At 47.9% G+C, this 26383-nt stretch overlaps 1 protein-coding gene across 4 annotated transcripts in view; it reads right to left on the bottom strand.

Annotated features, from left to right (window-relative positions):
* The window catches only part of Brd1 (bromodomain containing 1), a 50047-nt gene that overhangs the window by 13370 nt on the left and 10294 nt on the right, over nt 1-26383 (bottom strand). Inside the window, exons 3-9 of one of the 4 annotated variants that reach the window (XR_001175421.1) lie at nt 14638-14794; nt 12071-12202; nt 11533-11661; nt 10396-10708; nt 6652-6909; nt 853-1166; nt 666-770 (exon numbers count right to left, since the gene is read on the bottom strand). Coding sequence is in view for 3 of the 4 variants with exons in the window: in XM_013025801.1 (XP_012881255.1) it covers nt 666-1166; nt 6652-6909; nt 10396-10708; nt 11533-11661; nt 12071-12202; nt 14638-14794 (1490 nt within the window). In the remaining variant the exon portion in view is untranslated. Of the gene's footprint in view, nt 1-665; nt 1167-6651; nt 6910-10395; nt 10709-11532; nt 11662-12070; nt 12203-14637; nt 14795-26383 lie in introns of all 4 variants that reach the window. The other 3 variants (XM_013025802.1, XM_013025801.1, XM_013025803.1) reach the window with 3 other exon arrangements.

Below are 26383 nucleotides of genomic sequence, written 5' to 3' on the forward strand. Positions count from 1 at the left end.
CATATGGGAATGTCTCGGTAAATTAGCCCCATTTACATTATAAAAGCTTGGTAATCAATGAGCAATGCTTCCAGCTGTTCCTTAGCAGGTAACCGTAATGCAGTACAGGTGTACTGAGAGGCAACCACTTGAGGCAAGTGTGTGGATGTATAACGTACTGCACCAGGGGATCCAGGGACTTGCTATGGTCAGAAAGGGAAGGCCTGGCTCTCCCTAGGGCTCGAGGTTTGCAGGGACGTCAGGAGAGCCTCCCAGGGCTGGGGAGTGCAGGTGTGGCTGCTGAAGGGTCAGTTTATCTAGACACGCATACCAAACTCAACGTGCTCTACCAAACACAGCAGAAGTTCTATTGGGGGGAGTCTGGGCCTCAGGGACTTTGTGCCCGAGCTGGCTCTGAGTTGTCAACCCCATCTCAGCCTCCTAAGTTGCTGGGATTACAAGTGTGAGCCACCACACCAGCCTAAGTCACTCTTGATATTAGAAAACTCAGAAGAAAGGAAGAAAAGGACTGACAGAGAAGCAGCACTTGTCCACAAGGCCTCTGCCCTTGAGGTTGCCAACCACAGACTACTACACTGTGTCCGTCTTTGCTGGACAGTAAGAGACCACTGCAAAAACAAAAGCTCAGCAGCGGTCGCGTCACGGCAGCCACTCCTGACATTTACCTGTGTCCAGGCGCTTTCCCGGGGACTCCTCCTCCGCCTCGGAGTCTCCACATGTGCTCCGCGACCTTTTCCTTGGCTGCAGTAGAGTCTCCAACCTCGGAAGGACTACAGACAAAAAGGTTTTGGTCCCTAGCTGAGGAGAAGTTGGCTGGGTTTCAGTGTTCTTGGCAGACTTTGGGGGGCTTACACTTTTCGATTTGCAGAAGAGAACAGAGGTGCGTCTGTTTACATCGCTTGATGGCTCCGCCACTGCGGAGGCCGCCGCCGCCGCCGGCACATCGCCACTACTGGCGAGGGAGGGCTCTGGAGGGTGTCCGCTTACCAGTGCGCTCTGAGTGCAAGTGCTATGTGATTCATTATCAAATGTGACTCTTTTGAATAGTTTACTCTGCTCGGGGTTGAGTTCTACTGGTTTGAGGGTTGGTGGTTCTGAATTAGTCTCCGAGTTTGAAGGAAGAGGTAATGCATCGGATGGTTCAAGTTTAGGGGGAGATTTATCTCCTGAAAAAATTATAAATAAAGTGATTTTTGAAAACTGAAGATTATAAAATCTATTATATAAAACTTACTATAAATGTGAAGTCCACCAAATTACTAATTCAATTAAGGAAACAAAAGCATCACACCCAATTGTCTGCTGAGCAGTGAGCAGCCCCGGGGGCCGCAGGTCACACTATGTGCATCTCCCTAGGCAACGACCAGGGCCTGGTGCCCTTAGGGCCAGGTGCACAGTCACTTTCTGGAAAAATCTGTGAAAGAGCACTTCACACCATTAATATTAAATCCACCAGTTGAGTTCATGACAGTTTCTGCGATCAGCACTCACTTACCTTGAGAAAGACAAGAATCACAGAACCAAAGGGACCATGCACAGCCCCACATGGCTCTGCGCTGCACCACAAGGCGGCAAACAGAAGGAAGCAAACAAAATGGCCTAAGGAGGGCTTTCCCAGGGGAAGCCAAACACCAGAGAGCCCCTTGGCCAAGAGCTTCCCAAGGAAGCGGGACCGCCTCCCACATGCTGCCACGAGAGCCTGCTTTTAGATAAGGAGCTTAACAGTGTCTGGAAGATGACTTTCTAAAACACACGGACATGGAGCTAAGGCTTTACAGTCAGCCCTGATGAGGCAAAAACTCAAGGGACAGAACTGGCCCAGGCCTCGTGACCAGCAGCACGAGGGTCTGCCAGGGTCTTTCCCAAGAAAGACCGATTCTGGCTACAGAAAGTGATTATATAAAGCCAAGAGTAAAACTCCAATAATCCAAAGTAATATGTGCCTTTAGGTTCATTAAGTCGTTAACTTAATTCTGCAAATTTCCCCAAACATTTGAAACCTGCCAAGTTAATATTTTAAATACAAAAGTCACTTTAATAATGAAAATCTACAACGCACAGCTTCACTTTCGTCTCTGAGCTATTCAGTTAACTCAGGGCAAAGGTTTTATTTAGTATGGTGCCAAGTAAGCCCTCCTAACTACCTCCAAACAGCAAAGCAAGGCTGGAAGCCAGCACCAAACCAGTGATCCTCGGATCTCAGCCTCCTCCAGAGTAGCTGGGATTACAGCCGTTAGCCACTGGCACCCAACTTTGGCTAGAACTTTTAAAAAAAGGGGGGGGGGAGCACTGTGTTGGAGCTTATTACAGGTGATTTCCATCCCACCACCACCAAGGAAAGGAGCAAACTCAACAACAGCCTGGTGATTAAAAGTTCGTGTGTGTCTGTGTGTGTGTGTGTGTGTGTAATTAAAAATTCGTGTGTGTGATTAAAAGTTCGTGTGTGTGTGTGTGTAATTAAAAATTCGTGTGTGTGTGTGTGTGTGCGCTAATCCTAGGGCTTCGACTCAGGGCCTGTGTGTATACGCACGTGCCAGTCCTAGGGCTTGAACTCAGGGCCTGTGCGTGTGTGTGTGTGTATACGCACGTGCCAGTCCTGGGGCTTGAACTCAGGGCCTGAACACTGTCCTAAGCTTCTTTTGCTCAAGGCTAGCACTCTACCACTTGAGCCACAGCACCACTTCTGGCTTTTTCTGTGTGTGTGGTACTGAGGAGTCGAACCCAGGGCTTCATGCATGCTAGGCAAGCACTCTACCACTAAGCCACATTCCCAGTCCCTTTAAAAGATCTTTATCCAAGAGATAGAAGCTTCTCTGAAGCATAAACTCAAGCCACAGGACTAAACTATTTGCATCTAGAGATGATTTTTATGAAGTAAAGATGTTAAATCCTCAATTACTGGCTTGTTAGGTGCTGAACAATTTATTCCCATCTACTCTGTTTAAGATCTTTAACAATTTACTAACCCAGTATTTGTGAAGCACCCAGGGGCAGACTCATGCAGTCTCTGCAAAGGGCTCTGTTCATCACTGTATGCCTCATCCCTGGTATATACACATGAAGGAAAACAGCAATCTGAGGCTGGCTGGTGCCCCAGGCTGGTGCTGGGAGAACAGAGCTGAGTCGGATGACTGCCACAGCACACCTCAGTTTGGCTTTTGCCTCTTCTTCCACTACATCAGACTCTCATTCTGATCCTGACACCAGGGTACTAACTGCAAATCCTGTGGTCAATTCAACCAAGACCAGTGGTAAGGCCCAGGCAGTGATGCGGCCAACTGAAATGGCACCAAAAGGGACCTCCTGGCCAGCCTTTTATGACTAAGCAAGTAGGGCAGGCCCACCTCCACCTCAACTCAGTGTCTTCCCCTCCCACCCAGGAGGAGGGAGGTCATCCTGCGAGTGCGCGCACCCGCACCCACACCCACACATGCACGCACGCACCCTCTGCACCAGGTGGCAGACATACTCGCCACACCCACACCCACACCCCCCAGGTGACAGACACACTGACGCACAGCCTCTCTTCAAGAGGAGCTCTGAGTGAGAGCCAGGGTCCCCGCTGCCACCCACTGGATCACTGGGGATGCTCCTGGGAGCTTGCCAGGTGGACAAAGGAGAGCCCTGGAGGGAAGGCTGTCTGAGGCCAGGTATACAACCTCCACCAGCCATAGGACCCAAACAGTGCACTCAAATCAACCTCTGAGAGCCTCAGTCTCCTCACCATAAAATGAGAAACAGCAGTACCACTGCAGTGCCACTCTGCCAGCTAATTACCACCCCCCATCATGCCCCTCAATCGGAATCTTAGAAACAAGCATGAGCATATTTTTAAAAAGCTCACTAGCTACTAACAACTATGTTTTACACCTGGAATAAACTCCAAGGATTCCAATGTGAGTCTCAGACGTGAATAGGAAAGATGGCCAGGATTCACCACATGCACAGAGCAGCAAAATCACTAACCACTTTCACCCTCACACACAGGTTGTCTACTCAAGAGCAGGTAGGCCCCGAAAACTTCAGTTCTACCACTTTACACACCTGGTCACTAAGCCAATTAAATGCCATCTACCAAAGCCACGATCGGCACCGTGTGTAGGGGTAGTTCAACCCATGGCTGACAACTGAACTATTCCCAACATCATGCCTGTTCCCTAATCCCTTTTCTCGGCCACCTTCAAGGAGCAGAGCCAATGTGCATCGTATGCTGGGTTAAAAGGCCTTCATACACACTCAGCGGGAGCCCCCAGCTCTGCACGCAGAGCAGAGCCCCATGATTATGCTGACGCCTGGGAGAGGCACACCTCACTACGTACCCACAGGCAACTGGCCAGCTTCATTCATCACTTCATGAACTCTTTGTTCTTCCTGAAGCCAGCAGCTTCACTGTTTTGCCTCCAGTCTACTGAAGCCTAGCTAAGACTTCCAGCCATTCTGCAATGTTTATCTTCTCCACATTCCACATCCCTCAGCTTCTGGCCAGCTCAACTCCACAACCGTAAAGGTAAGTAGAGGCCTCCTGACCAAGCCAGGCCTGCCCCTAAGCCAGAAAAAGCAAGTCACAGCCAGGGGAGTCCATCCCAGCCAGCCATCAGTCATGTGTCTTGAGACTGGACCCAAAGGCTAGTCTCCTGAAGCTTCTTCAAATGCAGACAATATAAATATACACACAGCCATATTATTCACTTATGACTGTATTTTGTATTATGGAATTAATATCTTTTTAACATGAAAACAACAAAAAGACCAAGATCTTAATATTTAGGATCTAAAAAGCATGCCAAATTGAAGCTCTGATCTTGGTTTTAGTTTATGTTTCCATACTAGTTCAGTCATACTTGTTGTTGTCCAGGATTTCTGTACTCTGCTGCTTCATACTTAACTCCAGCTCTGGGGAACACTGTCCTCTGTCCCTCACTAGACTGTCAGGCTACAACTCTTCTCCTTTCACCTTCCGCTCACTAGAAGGAAAAATGTCCTTTTCCTAAGTCTAATTTGTTTAGACACAGACTTAATGGTTTCCCACTATCCCAGGCTTGCTTTCTTTAAAGTGCCTCAAGCACTAACAAGCAATAAGCACAATTTCCCAAGACCATACTTGTGGTGGACAGAGTCCTCAGCTCTACAAAGTGTGGTGGTGGAGGAAGCTATGAGGAAAGAACAGACAAGGCAGTGCACAGCACAGCTGACAGAGGAAGGCCAAGTCTCTTTAAGAGAATGCTTTCAAAAGCACGCTGTTCTGACTTCAGGGGAGCCAGCCTGCAGACAAACTTTCCTCTCTGGACAAACAGTACTACAAATGGCTGCTGTGGAAAGCAGGTGATGATCCTAACTGTGGCCAACCAGGGCACAAAGGGAGCAGTAGGGACTGAGTGGGTCCGGCTGACCTTTAAACTCAAAGTTTCTGAGAGCAAACGTTCCTTAAAGAAAAGCACAGGATGCCACAAACAAGGAGGAATGCCATATGCTGGTGACAAAGGCTTTCAGAGAACATGAGTGTGTCATACACTGAATCCTTAACTGGGTGGACCAATTGTACCTGAGGTAGCCCAGAAGACACACTGGCAGAGGAAGAGGGTGTGAACCTATTTCAAGCTGGACACACCAGAAGTTCCAAGTCTTTCTGAGGCTAGGAAATCTTGGTGATTACTAAAATGGCACCCTCCCAATGGGAAAGAGGGACTCGGAAGCTGGCCATCTGTGTGTGGAGAATAGGCAAAAGCATGGCACATCCATATGCATGCGCCTTGTCGTTGTATGCAGAGCAGGGCAGGGTCATGCCTACTGACATCAGATGGCCACATACATTAGGAAGCAATTATGTCTGTCCCACTGTACTGGTTTTTTATTCTCTTTATATGCGCAGACAAGAAACTCGGGGAGGATATAAGCAAAACGGCTGACAATGATGGAAGGAGCAGGTCTGAACTTTCCCTCCACTTTGTGGAACTGAAAAATGGTGGCAGTGAACAGAAATGGACAGGGTGGCAGAGCATGCAAAGTGGTTTCCCACCCAACACACACACACAATTGGACATCATGTTCCCTCTATGTCTGTCCTGGATTCCACCAGCTCTCCCACCGACAGGCTCATCTCCTTTCCTGGACTTCCTTCTGGCCATCATTAAGCCATTCCTCCTGGGATGTTACTGCTATTTCCCAGATACTTTTCAAGACTATTAGAATGAATGGGAATCTACCAAAGGTCACCTTCAAGAGGAGCCAGCAAGATGGCTTCTCGCCCCCTTCAGCCCAGGCCAGGGAGCACATTAGTGGTAAGTTTTTTTAAAAAGCCCTTTCAACAGCTGGGTCTGATCATCTAGCACCTAAGTGCCTGACTCTCCCTCAACTTAGAAAACACATAAACTTTCTTGACTCTTTAACAGTGTAAGATCTTTTAAAGTAGGCTTTCAGGCTCAAGTTGAGAAAAAAAAAATCTCATTACAGGCCTTCAAGTTTGCAGACTAAGTGCTAAAACACAGTCCATATAGATGGAACAAACTGTAATGTCTTTTCCAAAGGAAACAAAATCGTGGTGAGACTATCCAGCCATCGGAACTAAGTGACTTTCAGGCCTTACACAATCAGTGGTAGCTGTAAGAGAGCCCCATGCCACGGGCCCAGCCCTCCTGCCCGCATCATGCTTACCGTCCTCCCCTGTGTCTGGCCCCAGTGGAGCAGCATCCTCTTCGAAGCCTCCAGTACCTGGCCCCACTGGCGGGGAGCTGTGCTGCTGGCTCAACTTGTTCCGAAGGAGAGCAATTTCTTTTTTGAGCAGCTTTGCCCGTTTACTCCGTGAGCCACTGGACTTCATGGAGCAGGTGAGGTCCAGCTTATCCAACAGCTCTCTCAGCTGCTCCTCCAAGCTCAGGTGGGCCCTGTTGGCTGGGTCCAGCAACCTGTCCACTGAATCAAAGACAGACAGCATCAGTCATCTGATAAAGACAACCACGCATTGGCCCCAGCTGTTCTCTAAACCACCTTTGGCCAAAGTTGCAGTAGGGTCGTTTGAGGATCATCCTCCACCTACATTCTGAACCCAGAGGGCCACTGTCACAGAACCCAGGCTGCTCCTGAACAATTCTACCCTACGCCACTCAGGTACAGAGAAAAAGTGTAGCCACAGCAGATGCCATATCCAGGGAACAGGTGTGGGTGTGGCTTCCTGGAGCAGGATCTAATTCAGCACTCCTGCACAGACAACTCATTCTGTACAAGACACACAAAGACCACCAGAGATGTGTATGTTCTACCAGCCCACAAACACAAGATGGATTGTGCCAGCTCTGTCAACTAAAGTAATAGTATAAAAATGTGTTAACTTTGAAGAGGAAGTGTACTCATTACCTCACTCATGTAACTGTAACCCTCTGTATAGTATCTTTACAATAAAAAAATTTAAAAAAAATGTGTTAACTTTGACCTATCGTATTGCAATAATTCAACCTAGCAAAAACTTCACGTATAAACCACTGTGTGCTTTTCACTGAAATGGACTGTAAAGTTTGTAGATACATCAGAATTTCCTTTCTTTTTGGGGGGGGGGCTGAGGGGGGTCCAATCATGGGGCCTGAACTCTGGGCCTGGGCACTGTTCCTCAGCTCTTCAGCTCAAGGCTAGCACTATACCACTTGAGCCACAGTGCCACTTCGGGCTTTTTTCTTTTTGCTTATGTGGTGCTGAAGAATCCAACCCAGGGCCTCATGCATGCAAGGCAAGCGCTCTACCACTGAGCCACCTTCCCAGTCCCTACACCTGAATTCCAAGCACATTTACTACAAAAGTTCCAAAATGGTATTAACTTAGAGATAACCAAGAAAAGTGAACACTTCAGAGGCATCTTAAGATAAGACCAGGAGCCAGAGGAGCAAGAGGAAGTCAGAACCCAAAGCAACTGTCCAGTTGCCGTGGCCGGCCTGGCATACTCCAGACATCCAATGCCTGCTGAAGCGCTCATCTGTACAAAAACGGCATACAGTATTGGAAAATGAGCAAAGCACTCATCACAGCTGACCCACGGCTTGCATTCACATCACCATTTAAACAAAGTCTCACAGGTAATACCTCAAATGCATTCATGGAAGACAAAATCTCATTATTTGAAGCAACAACGAAAACTGCCTTCTAATGCCTGTTTGCATGTGTGCGTGTGTCTCAGTGTGTTGGCAACCACACTAGGATTTGAACTCAGAGCCCTCACTCATGGGCTCTATCACTTGAGCCGCAACTCCAGCCTGTCTTTGTTTTGGTACTGGTTCTGGCTAGGGCTTGAACTCAAGGCCTGGGCACTAACCCTAAGCTTCGGTGCTCAAGCCTCGTGCTCTGCAACAGCTGTGCTTAGAAATTAGAGCCTTAGCCAAGTGCCGGTGGCTCATGCCTGTAGCTACTCAGGGGGCTGAAATCTGAGGATCATGGTTCAAAGCCAACCCCAGCAGGAAAAGTCCATGAGACTCTTTATCAATAACTAACCACCAGAAAACTGGAAGCAGCTCTGTGGTTCAAGTGGTAGAACACTTGCCTTGAGCTGAAGAGCTCATGAACAGCACCCAGGCCCATAGTTCAAGCCCCACAACCAACCAAAAAAAGAAGAAAAAATAAATTAGAGCCTTACTTTTATGCCCAGGCTGGCTTCACACAGCAATCCTGAGACCTCAGCCTCCTGAGTGACTAGGATGACAGGTGTGAGCCACCAGCACCCAATGCTGTTTCTTTTTAAAGAGAGCCAGCAGCCACTCCATCACAGGGCTCAGAGCACCTTCCATGGTGATACTGTGGCGCACCTGTTCTCCCCACCCCAACTACTGAGGAAGAAATGAATGGGTATACTTCATCCTTACTTTCCTTTTTATTAAAAGCCTGATATAAAAATTTACTTGCAATGTCATTTTCTCAAAGGCACCAATGCCTAGAGGCCTCCACGCCAGGTCTTGGGGGATCTTAGGGCCAGAGAAAGGCCCTAACAGGGATGGTGGGGTCTATAGGATTGCAACTTTCCCAGCAGTTGAGGTGGGGGGTGGGGAGAGCTGTTTATCTGTTTCATAAGCAGCTAACACCATCCAGGGGCAGTCTCAGTAGCCCCAGTAAGGATCCACCCTGGACAGGAAAGGCTAGGCCACAAGGACTCAGTTCTACCCAGGACCTTGGGAACATTTTAGAGCATGGCTCTACTGGGCTTACAGACATATCAGCTTTGGGTCTTGTTTAGTTTCCAATTTTTCTACAGGAAGACTTGTTACCCTTAAAATCAAAGTTTAAAAACAAACAAAAAGAAAACCATATATTTTTATCTGGAAAAAAGAAAAGGAAAAAAGTTTAGAAGCCAAACCAAATTGTTCACATCTGTAATGCTATTAGGAAGGCTGAGTTTTGCTTATAATTAATTCTGAGTTCAGGAAAACTATAATGATGTTACCCCAACCCTTCTAGACCTCCACAACTTCAGCAAATGCTAATGTGAGCTTGACAAACAAGAGCCAATGAGGTTTCCAGGAATCAGAGAAAAAGACTGATGAATGAATGACAGCATGTGCTCAAGGTGGCAAAAATAACCCCCGCAAGCCGATGTTAGAGTCCACAGGGATATGCCACTCCTAGCTCCATCCTGAACCAGGTGCAGGCCAGCAGACAAGTGAGAGAGTTAAAAGGAAAGCCAGCCAGGCTCTGGTAATCATGCCTGTAATCCTAACTATTCAAGAGGCAGAGATCAGTGGCGCTGTAGCTCAAGTGGTGTAGCTCAAGTGGTAGAGCGCTGGCCTTGAGCTGAAGAGCTAAGGGACAGTGCCCAGGCCCAGAGTTCAAGCCCCACGACCCACAAAAAAAAAAAAAAGAAAGAAAGTATACATTTGGGGCTGGGAAGGTGGCTCAGTGGTAGAGCGCTTGCCTTGCATGCATGAGGCCCTGGGCTCGATTCCTCAGCACCACATAAGCAAAAAAAGAAAACAGCCGGAAGTGGTGCTGTGGCTCAAGTGGTAGAGCAAAAAGTGCCTTGAGCAAAAAAGTCCAGGGACAGCACCCAGGCCCTCAGTTCAAGCCCAAGACTGGCACCAAAAGAGGGGGTGGGGAACCAAGCCAATGAGAGTTCTTGCTTCTGTTAAAAAAAAAACAAAAGAAATACAACTGCCTTCTTGCTGCAATGCATCCTTAGGAGCCAGCCCAAAACAAATCCTGCTTTCTCCACCTCCATCATCCAGACCTGGGCTCCACTGCTAACCCGTCTCTAGAGTCAGATCCTTAAATGTGCAAAGTATACAACACACACCAGATGGCAGAGTAAAAACCACCAGCAGAAGCTGAGTGATGCTTAGGCAGCATGCGTGCTGAACAGTACTCTATAGTCTATTGGGAGGGCCATCTTGTCCCTCCATCTCCCTGAACCCAGTGCCCAGTTCTTACCGTCTTCCCAGGAGAATGGCCGCCGAGGGGCCGCCACAGGCCGCTCAGGTAGGTGCATTCCCGAGGCCTCTTCCAGGCCAATGCTGTCCACTTCGCGCTGGGCCTGCCTCAGAACAACACCTCCCTGATCTCGCAGCCTCACTGCGGCTCTATAAAATACGGTGTCCTTGGCATTGTACTTCATGCAGTTATCTACAATGAGATTAAAATCCTCCTCAAATGCATGGAGGTTTTTATACCCTTGAGCTTCTAACCGTTTCCTCATTGTGGCAAAGTCCATGGGATGTTTAATGTGATCCAGATAATCTGGTACCTAGTTTTAGAAAGGAAAATAACCATTTATAAACTAAAACATGATTTCTCAACTTATTCTATATTTTTGCATAATTAATCACACTGCGCGCGCACATGCACACGCACGCGCGCGCACACACACACACACACACACACACACACACACACACTTTTTATATGTGGCTAACAGGTGGCAGCACAAAGCCAGTGGAAAACCCAAAACCCAATCTTTGCAGCAAACCTGACCACCTTCCTTCTAGATTCTAGAGGTGGAGAACCTTTCTTTGTGTGCCAGTCCTGGGGGCTTGAACTCAAGCCTCAGGCTTTTTTGCTCAAAGCTGGTGCTCTACCACTTGAGTCACAGCTTCACTTCTGGCTTCTTGGTGGTTAAATACAAATGAGTCTCATGGACTTTCTTGCCAGGGCTGGCTTTGAACCACAATCCTCACATCTCAGCCTCTTGAGTTGCTACGATTATAGGCATGAGTCACCAGTGCCTAGCTAGGGGGAACCTTCTTTATGCCCAGGGTCATTTGGATATTTACAACATCAGCCATACAAAATTATTAATACTGGCAGATAGGCTGTAGGCAGCAGCCTAAAACAGATGAGAAACGTACGCTATCCGCCCCATCAAGCACCAAATGGTTCCTTGTGTGCTCTCTCCACCCCCCCCCCAAACCCAGATCAAATGCTCCTCACTCCTGCAAAGAGCACACCAGTGGGCAAGTGGGTGAGCCAGTGCTGCCGAGGGCTGAACAGACGTTCATTCTGGTACCTTCGCTGGCCACATGTTTACCAGTCAAAAGTCCACCAGAGGCAGGCAAGCCCCGTGGCACGCACCTCCTTCAGACTCACGGGCTGGGCAAAGATCTTGGCAGGGTCCTTCTCCTGCAGCCGTTCCAGGACTGAACGAAGCAGCACGGTGAGCGGGGTCAGCCGCAGCTCCACGGCCATCTGCTCCACCTTTACCTGGCAACAAGAGTGCACATCCATCCACCTCTACAGGACCTGGCCTCACACACCTCCCAGCCACAGAAGCTGCACTTCAACCACCACTGCCAGGCAGCCATGTGTGTGCAGGTCCCACCCTGTGACTCCAGCTACTACAAGCACCTGCCCCCCTTTCAAGGCAGAGACCATGCTGCCTACATTAAGGTTCCTGAATCCAGGGGCATCATTGAAACACCAACTAGGGGTGGGGCCACTCTGGGAAGCAGGCAGGGATGGCAGTACAGAGTGTGTCACAGCAGGTGCTACTCTGGACCAGCAGACAAGTGTCACTCTAGGGCATCTCTAACTGCATCCCATAAGGTCAGCAGAGTCCTAGATGGTCCCAGGATGCTACAGATACAGCAGATGGGGAAAAGTCAGGCCTCACCTGCTCACGCTTGAGTTTCTCCCGTTTTCGCAGCAGCTCAATCAGTAGCCGTGCACGCTCAAGGTCGTGGCGTAACCGCTGCCAGTACTTCAGCTTCTCTTTGGCAGCTTTCATCTCTTCATCGTTTTCTCTCTGAGAAAATTAATGGGCACTTCCCATCAGTCAAACACAGAGGATTTTCCTGCTGTGAACCTCAGATGCCCACACAGTATGAGACTCCAAGAGCCCGGCATGCTGGTACACAGTTTTCTTAGGTCTGTCCTGGCTGTCTGGGACCAGGGCCCTGGCCTCACTAGAGGCCACATGGAGGTACAAAGAGGAGGGGACATGAGTCATGAGGCTGAAGGCATTACATACAGGGCCCCATTTTGACCTCTGGGAGCTCGGAGAGTTCACCAACGTCAAAGGAGCATGGAAGCACATGGCTCGGCCATCCCTAACTCACAGCTCAACAGGACACAGGAAGCACATGGCTCTACCATCCAGATGCACAGCTCAACGTGACACAGGAAGCACATGGCTCTACCATCCAGATGCACAGCTCAACGTGACACAGGAAGCACATGGCTCTACCATCAAGATGCACAGCTCAACGTGACACAGGAAGGACAGGGCTCTACGTGACACAGGAAGTACGTGGGCCCTGCCATCCCGACGCCCAGCTCCACATGACACTTGGGGCTTAGCAGGAAGACTGTGGAGGCACCCCTGACCCCTCAGAGACTAGGTGCGCGTCATCCACAGAGCCTCGCCTTTCCTTCTTCTCAGGATGGGTAGTATAGACCCTGAACTCACCCCACCACCTGGGGCAACCCTGTTCCACTCTTCACCGGAACAGAAGCACAGTGCTACCAAACCCAAAACAAACAACGGCAGGAAGCAGGCAGCACTCCAGGCTGCATGGAGGCTGCCTGGCAGCCTTTGCTCACAGTTCTTGTGGGATGAGGAACCAACCGTCTTCCCCACTTAGCAGTATCTTGCCCAGACCTACCCTAGGCTCAGACACCACAGACCACAGGGCTCCCTAAGTCGGTTTGAGTCCTTGTATATTTGAGGGAAGATGAGGCCCACAGCTGGATGTTCCCCCACAGCTCTGTCAGCATTCCATTCTTATAGAGACTGCCAGTCTCTCTCTCTGGTCCATCATCTACAAACCAAAATAAAACCCAAGTTCTGGATCTTTCACTTCCCCCCACCACAACCCCCTTTTCCCCATGTCTCCACTATCACAGAAGCAAAGACCAAAGCCTGGATCTTGCCAGTGGCTATCTTTGCCATGGGCTTCTTTGTTTCCTGATTCAAAGCCCTAAGGCCTCTCTTACATCAAGGCCACCTCCTCTGGTGTGTGGATAGACAGACAGAAGCATCACACAATGTGATGCAGTGGAAAACATGGCTCACTCACTGAACAACCCCAGAAGAGACATTTAAGCCTCAACTCTGATAATGTGAGAGGTGGGCTCCAGGAAGGCACAGGGCCCCTACAGACAGCACCCCAGTCGGCCCAAAGAATGCAAAAGAGGAGGGGCAACGTACACAGGAGCTCCTACAGAGACAAGGACTCCACAATCCAGGTCGGAACCATACAGACCCAGAAGCTCCCAGCTCCTACAAGAACAGTACACAGCCACACAGGGCCCAGCAGCACTGCTCATCTGAGAGCACTGCCGGAGGGAGAAGCTGCCTGCACTCACTCCACAGGGTGGCTCACAGAACACAGAGCTCGAGCTCGCGCTACAGCAAAACACCACACACAGCATGGGGAACATGAAGACTCTACAGAATCACAGTTTCAAAGTTTGAAACCAAAGTTTCACCACAGATCAAACAATTCTATTCCATGCTTGGGACTGCTATAAACATGACAATCCAAGGTTCTGCCAAGGCCTTTGACCTCTCAACTCAAAGAAGGGCCCACTGAAATACCAACCTCCCCATGAGCCGGTCCCTTCCTTAACAAGTGGTGAGCAGTTTGTTTGGTGACATCTCACAGAAGACTCCCCTGTACTTTCAAAACGAATCCTCTCAGAACTGTCTTACAACACCAGATGGCTCCATAAACCCAAATTAACTTTTAAATCACTAGAGCTTGCTTAGGTTTATTCCTTTAGGGATGATACTTAGGTTCCCTCTCTGAGGTTCTCACCCCTCGACTCCACTCCTTGCTGTGGTCAAGAATAAACTAGCTTCAAAGCAAGACACTCTGAGTTCCTCCTCATGTGACAGACCTCCAAAGGCTGCTAACAGGTCTGCTGCCAGGCCCAGGCCTCTGTTCTGTCATTTCTGCCCTGAATGTCTCTGTGCCCAACATGCTGTGGGCTTCCCGGAGATGGCCAGAGCTCTGGGCCCAGGTGGGCTGCTGTGTGTGTGTGTGTGTGTGTGTGTGTGTGTGTGTGTGTCAAAGTGAGTGAAGAAGAGCAACACAGCCCACAAGACACTCCAGGCCTACACGCTCCACATTTCAACATTCACCGCCACGCCCAGCCTGACCTGGGTGCCCGTTCCTCTGGGGCTGCGGCCAGGGCCATGCCAGAAGGCAGGAGACACTGTGAGGCGCGGGCACGTACCTGCTGCGAGCTCCTCTGGGACTGCAGGCTGGACTGGAGCCGCCGCAGCAGGGGGGCACCATTCCTAGACAGTCTTTTGAGTAGCCAGTAGCTGTGCACTCGCTCCACAAACTGCTTCTTCCGCTGAATGGCCACCTGATTCGCAATCCTATTTAATCTAAAACATGGAAAAACTCAAAGTTTAGCTTTAGAAAAGTACAATGAAAGGCAACAAGGAAAATTTCAATAAGACCAGTTGTGTTCACACTTGTTTTCTCTGTGAGCCACAGAAGGCACCATTTCTACCATCCCTCATGGTCTGAACATAAAAGTTCACCATCTCCAACTAGTTGAAGATTTTCATCCACAAAAATATTTGTCAAATTAAACATCTAAAAAGAAACAAAGGGCTGGGGATGTGGCTCAGTGATAGAGTGCCTGCCTAGCATGCATGAAGCCCTGCGTTTGATCCTCAATACCACATACAGAGAAAAAACTGGAAGTGGCACTGTGGGCTCAAGTGGTAGAGTGCTAACCTTTAGCAAAAAGAAGCAGGGACAGGCCAGGAGCCGGTGGCTCACACCTGTCATCCTAGCTACTCAGGAGGCTGAGATCTGAGGATCTCGGTTCAAAGCCAGCCCGGGCAGGAAACTCTGTGAAAAAAAAAAAAACACTAGAAAACCGGAAGTGCCACTGTGGCTCAAGCAGTAGAGCGCTCACCTTGAGCTGAAGAGCGCAGGGACAGCGCCCAAGCCCAGAGTTCAAGCCCCACGACTGAGCAGGGACAGTGCCCAGGCCCTGAATTCAAGCCCCAGGACTGGCAAAAATGAAAATTAAAAACATATATAAATACAAAGAAACAAAGCTGAGCTTCAAATTATGCTTCATGTAATGTCCTACACACAGGCTAGGATGGGGCTGGCCAACATCAGCAGGGACAGCAAGCAGTTCCACCCTGAGGTGACAGCTTGTTCTCACAGATGGTGTCTGTGAGCCCCTTGAAGAAAGGAAACGTTACGTTTTGGGGCACAGCTGGCAGGCCAGATCTGAAACATAACCTGTTCTCAACAAATGACAGCAGACCTCTCCAATATTTTGAGAAACTTCATCAAATACAAAGTAGTAAAAACATATGATGGAAGGCTTTGAAAGACTGGCTAGAACCAGCACAGCGGGTCCTATCTGGAATCCCAGACTCTAATGCTAGCTCTTTAGCAGTCAGAAACAGAGAGGCTCAAAGTTCAAGACCAACCCAAACAAAAAGTGATGTTATGTGCTAGTGGCTTACATCTATAATCCTAGCTATTCAGGAAACAGAGATCTGGAGGATCAATGTTCAGAAGCCAGCTGGCAGAAAAGTCCACAAGACTCCACTTTGAAGCAAAAAGCTAGGCTGGAGGTTAGCTCAAGTGGTAGAGTGCTAGCCAAGGAAACCAACTTTCTAAGCACGCTTGAGACTCTTGAGTTCAAGCCACAGTACCAGCCCCCCCCCAAATTAAAGTTAATGAGAACCCCACCTAACAAGGCAGGAAGTGGTGTGACACATCTGCCCCCAGCAGGTCAGGCAGGAGGACCATTCCAAGGCCAGAGCCAGGAAAAACATGAGACCCCATCAAAAACTACAGCAGTGGCAGACTGCCTGCCTCACAAGCATAAGGTCCTGAGTTTAAACTAGTAACACAAAAGACAAAAATACACAAAAACAAATACTGGCCAAGGGGCTTTCCTACCCCCCCTAACTTATAATTCTTCCTTCTGAAACAAAAACAATTCAAATGGTCTCAATGGACGCTGAAAAGCAACATGAATTCAATCAGGAGCCAAAGCTTCAGCAGCACAACACTCAAAAAGGCAGACTTACAGGTAGACATTAAGGAATTTCAAGTTCACTTTTTTTTGGTCAGTCGTGGCGCCTGAACTCTGGGTCTGGGCGCTGTCCCTCAGCTCCTCAGCTCAAGGCTAGCGCTCTATCACTTGAGCCACAGCACCACTTCCAGCTTTTTCTGCTTATGTGGTGCTGAGGAATTGAATCTAGGGCCTCATGCATGCAAGGCAAGCACTCTACCACTGAGCCACCTCCCCAGCCCCAAGTTCACATTTTTTTTAAAAACAATAAGTATCAGATTTTACAGAATAACTTGAGAACAAAAACAGCAAATAGATACCCCACCTCTGCTGTCCAGCTCTATTTCCAGCTGTCATTCCTGCCAGCAGGAGGAGGTACCGTGATGGCACACACACACCATTTGGGTCACCAGGACTTTTGGGGCCTCTGCACACTCACAGTGGCTCGGCACCCAGCCCATGAAATACTATCTACAACATGTAAGCAAAGACCCTCAGGTGGAGGAGGGAAGGTGGACTGCAGGCAGGTGACGTCTGGGCTTGAACCACAACCCACACAAATCTCTGAATCTACAAAGTATGCAGAAGGCAGAGACAGGAAGATTGGAAGGCTCTCAAGTTCCAGGCCAGCCTGGGCTACACAGTAAGAGCCTGTCTCAAAATTCTTTTTAAAAAATAAAGCCAGGGCCAGGTGCCAGTGGCTCACGCCTATAATCCTAGCTACTCAGGAGGCTGAGACCTGAGGATTATGATTTGGAGCCAGCCCTGGACAAACAAATCTGAGAGATTCTTATCCCTAACTAACTGGAAAGAAGGTGTGTTGCTCCAATGGTAGAAGTGCCAGCTTTGATCAAAACTCTCAAGAGTGCCGGGCTTTGAGTTCAAATCCCAGTATCAGCACTGTCAATCATTCAATAAACACAGAAGAACTAAGTATGAATCATCTCACTCTGAATAATAATACCCACCCACAGAAATGGTAACTTGTCTTCTTAGAACATCATTGGCGCCGGGCGCTGGTGGCTCATGCCTGTAATCTTAGCTATTCAGGAGGCTGAGATCTAAGGATCTCGGTTCAAATCCAGCCCGGGCAGGAGAGACCGTGAGACTCCTATCTCCAATAAGCCACCAGAAAACCGGAAGTGGCGCTGAAGCTCAAGTGGTAGAGCGCTCGCCTTGAGCTGAAGAGCTGAGGGACAGAGCCCAGGCCCAGAGTTCAAGCCCCACGACCAACAAAAAAAAAAAAAAAAGAACATCATTGGCTGTAATCCTAGCTACTCAAGAGGCTGAGAGCTGAGTATTGTGGTTCAAAGCCAGCCTAGGCAAGAAAGTCCATGAGATTCTTATCTACAATTAACCACCAAAAAGCCACAGCTTCACTGTGGCTCAAGTGGTAGAGTACTAGCCTTGAACATTCAGGAACAGTACTCAGGCCTTGAATTCAAACCCTAGGACCAAAAAACAAAACCAAAAAAAGAGAAGTTGCTACACTACTCATGTGACTCATGATTAAAATTCTCAATCAGGTGCTGGTGGTTCACACCTGTAATCCTGGCTACTTGGGATGTAGATTCAAAGCAGGCCTAAGCAGAAAAGGCTGCACTTCTCTATTCAAACCAGCCAGTAAAATGCTGGACTGGAGGCATGACTCAAGTGGTAGATCACCAGCACTGAGAAAGAAAAGTGATCAAGAAAGCTGAGCAAAGAGCATAAGGCCCAGAGTTCAAGCCCTAGAATAGCAGACAAAAAAATGTCACAAGTGGCCGGGTGTGGGTGGCGCACACCTGTAATCCTAGTTATTCAGGAGGCTGAGATCTGAAGATCGAGGTTGAAAAACCACCAGAAAACCGAAAGTGGTGCTGTGGCTCAAGTGGTAGAGTAGTAGCCTTGAGCTGCAGAGCCCAGAGTTCAAGCCCCATGACCAACAAAATAAAATAAATTAGAGAAACCAGAGCTCCCCAGGATGGCCTGAGCCATCAGAAAGGCACCTGTGGTGAGCAAGCGTTCCTAACCAGCAAGGGGCCCAGGAGGTTAGAGACCACGGCCCAGTGCTGGGCAAAGAGCCTGTGAAAATGAGGAAGGTCAGAGCACTAGCACCCCTGTCCTGGAATCTGTCAAGAGGGAGGAGGACTCCAGGGCATGAGCCAATGTACCACCATCGCATCAGAGGACGCACTGCAAGGGCAGAGCTGCCCAGGTGCAAGCTGGTGCTAGTACTGGGGCTGGGCTGGGAGTGTACTCAGTGGTAGTTTGTCTAGCACAGGAGGCCCTGGGTTCCATCCTTGGCACCACAAAAATTCAAATGTCAATACCAAGACAGAAGCCTGTAGTCCCAGCTACTCTGGACCCTGCAGTTCAAAAATGGTTTACACTGGTAAAGAAAACACACACTTCTAGATTACTAACATGTAAAAGTAGAATCTACAAAGAAAACAGGTCACAGAAATGCCCTGGTGAGCAGGTCGGAAGGCGGAAGGAAAGCAGAGGCAGGGAGGGAAAGGCAGTGGGAGAGTAAGTGACTGGCATACCTAAAAACAAACAAGAAGCATGGAGAAGGCCCAGCGGCAGACTTCTTGTCTTGTACTCACAAGGCGGTGGGTTCCATCCCCCGCACCACAACAAAGAAAAACAAACAAAAGTAACACCTACACTTTTTGTAGTCCAAGGATTTGAACTCAAGGCCTCACACACACTCACTAGGCAAGCACTCTATAACCTGTGCACCATACCCCCACAGCCCAGTCAGGAACCTTAAAAACAAAAACAAAAACCTATTACCTATTATAGCCAGTTCCCTTTGGCTCACACCTGTAATCTTAGCTACTCAAGAGGATGAGATCTGAGGACTGTGGTTTGAAGCCAGCCTGGGCAGGAAAGTCTGTGAGACTCTAATCTTCAATAAACTACTTAGAAAAAGTCAGAAGTGGCATTATGGCTCAAGTGGTAGAGCGCTAGCCTTGAGCACAAAGAAGCTCAGGTACAGCACCCAGTCCTTGAGTTCAAGCCCCAAGACCAGCAAAAAAGCTCAATTTATGCAACTAAATCTGAAAACTTAAGATGCAAAGAAAATCTGAAATGACTTACCAAAACTGACTGTGGGGGAGGGGGGAATGTAACCACATCCATACAGTAATTGTTTTAGAAACTGAATTTCACACTAGCAGCAAAATTCAGAAGAGACTTAGAGGCCAAACATGAGGCCACAAGCCTATAATTCAAGCTATACAGAAGACAGAGGCAGGAGGACAGCAGGTTCAAGGTCAGCACATGCAAAAAGGGAGTGGTGAGAACCTATCTCAAATACAAAGACAGGCTTGAAGGCTTAGCCTGCCTGGTAAGTATGATAGAGTTCAAACTCTAGTACCTTTAAAAAAATAGAGAGAGAGAGAAAAGAAAAAAGTACAAGCAAAACCGTTATGGGAATAGTTCAAGTGGTTGAGGCCTGGGGCTAAATGGGAGGGGGGGAACAGAAGAGGAATCAGATCAGTGAGTCCAGACTAATGGACAGAGACAGACAGTCCTCAACAAGGCCATAGTGCACTGCAGCCAACACACCACGTCTTCTCAACAGGGGCATCTGATCTGGAAACAAAAGGAAGGCAGCAAGTCTGCATAAGTGCTAACGTGACAAGGCCCAACACCAGGAGTCTTGCCCTGAGACCCAGGAAGTTGACACCGGAAGGTCAGCCCATAGAAAGGCACAGAAAAGCATGCATATCCATCCTCTCCCAAGGACAAGATGAGGAAGAGCTGGGACACACTCTTCAGGGCAGCATGGAGCACTCCTGTGAGAACTGCCAAGACTCTGCTAGCTACCTCAGTGAAGAGGAGGACGGCGACAGTTCATGGGTCAGATGTGCCACCCCTCAACATTAAGACACCAGAAAGGAGCTCCACTAACCCAAAGCAAGACAAAAATATCATAAATATATTATACGTATCATCTCCAAGTTCATGTAAGTCCAACTTCAGAAGATCTATCCAGAAACTTGACAAGAGACAGAAAGTTCCTAAAAAAGAACACAAGCCACCAACACCCACACATCTATAACAGATCCCCCCCCCCCCCCCCCCGAGACAGGCACTGAACAGGAAAGCACAGGGACTGGCAGGACCCCTATGGAAACCTCTCTAAGTGGTGTCACAGATTCTTAGTGGCAGAACGAATGGTATCCACACTCCCAAAAGAGCTAAAGACCTGAGTGTGAGCAACACTTCCAACAGTCTGGGCTGCTGAGCACTTGCTATTAGCTGAGTGGCTGGGTGCTGAAGCAAGGTGGGAAGCTGCCTGTGCACAGGAAGGCCAGAACAAGGGAAGGGGAGGAGCCACACAAAAGCTGCCACAAGCAAACAAACCTCTGGGCTATTCAGACATGCAAACACTAGGCATACAAAAGCACTGCCAAGCACTCCCTCTGACAGCACACTCCACCTACAGAGTTGCTGTGTACAGTCCCACTCACACCATTTCACCAGGGAATGACCCAGGTGTCTGGCTCAGTCAGCCTTCCTTGGAGAGACAGTTCTGCCAGCACAGAAACAGACCAGACTAGGAAAGGCAGGAAAAGTAGTGAGGAGGGCCAGTAACATGGTAAAGCTGTGCAGCCTCTTTGTGGTCAAGACAAGAAAATTCAGACCACAGCAAGGTACCATTTTGGCCCCCACCAAGTTGGCCCTCCTCACTACTTTTCCTGCCTTTACTAGTCTGGTCTGTTTCTGTGCTGGCAGTACTGTCTCTCCAAGGAAGGCTGACTGAGCCAGACACCTGGGTCATTGCCTGGTGAAATGGTGTGAGTGGGACTGTACACAGCAACTCTGTAGGTGGAGTATGCTGTCAGAGGGAGCGCTTTGCAGTGCTTTTATATGCCTAGTGTTTACATGTCTGAATAGAGGTTTGTTTGCTAGTAGCAGCTTTTGTGTGGCTCCTCCCCTTCCCTTGTTCTGGCACAACATCCGCCGGGTGCCAATGGTTCACGCCTGTAATCCTAGCTACTCAGGAGGCTGAGATCTGAGGATCTCGGTTCAGAGCCAGCCCAGGCAAGAAAGTCCATGGGACTCTTAGCTCCAATAAACCACTAGAAAACTGGAAGTAGCTCTGTGGCTCAAGCAGTAGAGTGCTTGCCTTGAGCTGAAGAGCGCAAGGACAGTGTCCAAGACCAGAGTTCAAGTCCCACGACCGGCAAAACAAAAAGAAAAAAAGAAATCTTACAACATCCATTACTGAGGAGATATGGAGCTCCAGAAGGCTGTGCAGCCACAGTTGCCCAAGGCATGCCACCCGTCCCAGCACCGTTAGCTATATACATCCTTTTCCTGAGCACTTCAAGACATCCTGTAAGAAGCTCCTTCCTTGAATTTTAGTTGTATCTTGTTTATTAAGCCACATCCTTTTAACCTAAGCTCAGCCAATGGAAGCAGAGGGGTGGGGCCTGCTGGGTAGGGATAAAAAGGAAGCAGCCTGTCTGCTCTGTGGGCTTGCTTGCCACGTTTTTTTGGCTGACAGCACACCCTTCTGTAGAAGTAAGGCTTACCTTGCCAAGTTCCTCTCAAGCTGGTGCCATTGTTCCTACATGGCACTCCAATATCCCAAGTTATTTCTAACACCACATGTGTCCAACTCCGTTACAGCACAACACTGGGAGTGCATCTCCAGGGCCACTGGTTTGAGGACAAGTCTTGGCAGGCCCAGGGCCCCAAAGAGCGTATCCCAGGACACAAGCACTAGACAATGTTGCTGCAGGTTCAAAGCATTTGAAAACTCCTACCATAAGTCTGAATTTGGGGAGAAAAAAACCCTCTCAGGTGTGGCAATAACCAGAGAGAAAAAGATCAACTAGGATTGGAGGCATGGCTCAGGTGGTTGAGTTCTAGGCAATGAGTGAAAGCATCAGAAAGTGACTTTGAGTCCCGATCTCAGACCAAAAGAAAGACCATCTGTACACACTAAAATTAAAATGTTTCATTTTTCAAAGGACAGCATAAATAAAATGCAAAGGCAATTCATAGAATGGAAGAAAATCATGTATCTGATAGGGGATCTAATATCCAAAATACTATATTAAACGTAAGTCAGATGACGCTCCCCCAGCCCAAAAAAGAAAAAGGATTTTAAGTATTTCTCTAAAGAGCTGGGCACCAGTGACACACACTCAGGAATCCTATCTAACAAGTGGCAGAGATTTGAGGATCTCAACTGAAAGCCAGCCTAGACAGGATAGTCTGTGAGATTCTTCTTTTTTTTTTTTTTTTGTCAGTCATAGGTCCTGAACTCTGGGCCTGAGCACTATCCCTCAGCTCTTCAGCTCAAGGCTAGTGCTCTACCACTTGAGCCATAGCGCCACACTTCTGTCTTTTTCTGCTTATGTGGTGCTAAGGAATCAAAACCAGGGCCTAATGCATGCAAGGCAAGCACTCTACCACTGAATCACCTTCCCAACCCCAACTGAGATTCTTATTTCCAACTAACCAGCAAAAAGCCACAAAGGGAGCTGTGGATCAAGAAGCACAGCACACCCCTGAACAAAAAAGCTAAAGGACAGAGCCCAGGCCTTGAGGTTCAAGCCCCAGTATTCACGTGCGCACACGCGTGCGCACACACACACACACACACACACACACACACAAAGTATCTCCCCAAAGAAAATTCACAAGCACAAGAGATATGTCGTTTTTAGCCATCAGAGAACTACAAATCAAAACCACGATGAGTTACATTTCACATTATCAGATGGCTATCAAAAAGACAGTAATAGCATGAGCATGCAAAAGGGTGCAGCTGTTGTGGAGAAAAGTGTGGCAGATCCTCAACATATGAAAACAGAATTATCATGTAACCCAGCAATTCCACCTGTAGGGATATACTCAGGAGAAATGAAAACCTATGTCTACCTAACACTTGTTAGGTAGTTCACAGCAGCACTATTCGTGAAAATAAAGCAGGAACAAAAGCCAGATTTAAAGGCAAAAGTAGTACAGGGTTCCATTTCCATGAAAGCAAACAGTGATGCCAGAGGTAGAGAGGCTGAACAGCATAGGGTTTTTCTGGAGTGCTGAAAAAGTTCTAAAATTGGATATGGAGATAAATGTACAACACTGTGCATGTACTAAAACCCACAAGATCATACACTGTAATAGATAAAACTTTATGGTGTGAGCTGCATCCCACAAAATGCCCCCTCTCCCATGGAGCAGAGACTGGAGGGGCTGCCTAGCCTGGAGTGTTGAGTGCTATCACATGGGGACTACTTCAGGTCATAATTTACACAAATAATCCACACATTACTTGGTAACATTGAAGTCATCAGTTCTTAAAACACTAAAATCTATAGTATTGACAATTTGAAGTCTTTTAAAAGTCATTCCAAACAATGGGCTTACCAAGAGCAAAGAGACAAATGGCACATGGTCTCCCTGATAATTGGATATTAAATCCAAAACATAAGGTAATATGACAAAGTTAACAAGACTTGAGAAACCAAGGCCCTCCACTCATCTGATCGAATCACTACCATTATAATAACCCCATGCTGCTGATCACATATATGGTATATATGTGCACACCAGACTTGAGAAACAAAGGACCTCCACTCATCTGATCGAATCACTACTAAATAATCCCATGCTGCTAATCACATATATGGTATATATGTGCACACCGGAGGGAAACTAGGAGGTCATAGAACTAGAGGGAATCAGGGAAAAACATACAACAGTAGAACCCATCAGCGGCACTGGACATTGATCAAAACAAACTAAGCAACTCAATGGCAGCGATGGGAGGGAGGGAACGAATGGGAAAGAAGGAACAGCTAGCGCTATGCAAAACAAAAGAAATGTACCTATCACCCAATGTGGAAGAAATAACTGTTGTCAAAACCCATAGAACTTACAAACTTTATAGACCACGATAGACAATTTGCCCCATGGAAGTTAGAATGTAACTGTGACTTTAACTAGGCATCACTATCCCACAATACTATGAAATTTGTGAAATTATGTAATCACTTAATCACAATAAAGAATTTGTTTTAAAAAAAGGGGGGGGGCTTGAATGCAGTCCAGTGGAGGAGCTCCTGGGTTCTATCTCAGCACAGGGAGAAAAATAAAAAAACCTTAAAACTTAAAGATATTATTAAAAACTAACTCTCAGCCTACTGCTGGTGGGCTCACACCTATAAATCCTAGTGATTGAGGAGGCTGAGAATCTGAAGATCTTTGTTCAAAGTTAGCCTGGATAGGAAAAGTCCATGAAACTTTTTATCTCCAATTAACTAGTAAAATACCACACATAAAGCTATAGCTCAAGTGGTAGACTGACAGACTTCAGTGAAAAAGCTAAGAGACAGAACATGGGCCCTATGTTCAAGCCCGAGTACCATCACCCCCAAGAAAACCAGCTCTAACGCCATGCAGCATGGCATATACCTGGAATGCCAACACTCAGGAGGCTGCAGCAGTAGGACGGGGACTAGCCTAAAAACTACATAGCAAGATTCTGTCTCAAAACTAAACAAAACCACAACTACTACTACTACTTCTGATTGCTAAGCACAAATAAAAAAAGAACTTCCTTAATTCAAAGAACATTTCAGGGTTAGCATGCACTGGGAAGCAACCTGCTCAGCTGGCAAAGGAAAGAAATGCTGAAGCTCAGACATGGCCACCCAGATGGTCACATTCCACAAAGATAACCCAAGATGATGCAGTGTTCTGAAAACAAGGACCTGCCCCTATATAAATAGCTACAAAATGCTCACTTTTAAAAACACCATATTTGCCGGGCACTAGTGGTTCACATCTGTAATCCTAGCTGCAAGAGGCTGAGATCTGTGGATCGCCACTACCCAGGGAAGGAAAATCCTTGAGACTCTCATCTCCAATTAACTACCACAAAAAAAAAAAAAAAGATGAAAGTACAGCTGAGTGAAAAAGCTAAGAGACAGTGTCTAGGCCTGAGTTCAAGCCCCTGTACCAGGGCATGATTAATAAAACAAGTCTTCTGGAACTGAACATAATGAATTTTCCCAGGAGAAAACTAGACCTTTTCTGTGACGTTAAGGAAGGCCAATGTGAGCAGTGAGATAGGCCACACTGGCCTACTCACACTATGCCAACTCAGTTATCACAGGACCCACTCCACACTGAAGAGCTGAGGGTGTGCAACCAGGACAACTCTGAGCAGCGAAGCAGTCTGCCCGCCTCACCTAGAGCTGGGCCAGCGGCAGCCCTGGGCCTCTATAAGTCTTGGTCAGGCCCTACAGACAACTCCCACTCAGTGCATGGGAGAGAAACAAAACCAGATCCCCTCATGTAATTTTTTTTTTTTGTTATTGTTGGTCGTGGGGCCAACTCTGGGCCTGGGTGCTGTCCCTCAGCTCTTCAGCTCAAGGCTAGTGCTCTATCACTTGAACCACAGCCCCACTTCTGGCTTTTTCTGCTTATGTGGTGCTGAGGAAGCAAACCCAGGGCTTCATGCATGCAAGGCAAGCACTCCACCACTGAGCCACCTTCCCAGCCCCCTCATATCATCTTGAACAACCAACCCCAGGACCCCAAGGACACCTAGTGGACAAAGGGAAAGTTTGCTGGACTAGGAAGAGGGAGGTTTTTTAAGCCAGATCCAAAAGTGTGCCTCACATGAGACTACTCACTTCATCAACATTGTAAATCCAGCTATGATTTTCAAGAATCCCATATACACTCAAAGGATCATACTTCCAAACAACTGAATGGCTGGCCAAACACAGACATATCTGAACAAGAATTGTAGAAAGGGTTAAAAGATTTCTAAGTTGAGGAAGTGGAAGTTTGGCTCAAGTGGCAGAATGTCAGCCTCGAGCACAAAAAGCCACGTGAAAGCATGAGGCCTTGAGTTCAAGCCCCAATACCAGTATACTCATACACATACATACACCCCTCCCCA

Source organism: Dipodomys ordii, unplaced genomic scaffold (assembly GCF_000151885.1).
Source record: "Dipodomys ordii isolate 6190 unplaced genomic scaffold, Dord_2.0 Scaffold87, whole genome shotgun sequence".
In the NCBI taxonomy this organism is placed as follows: Eukaryota; Metazoa; Chordata; class Mammalia; order Rodentia; family Heteromyidae; genus Dipodomys; species Dipodomys ordii.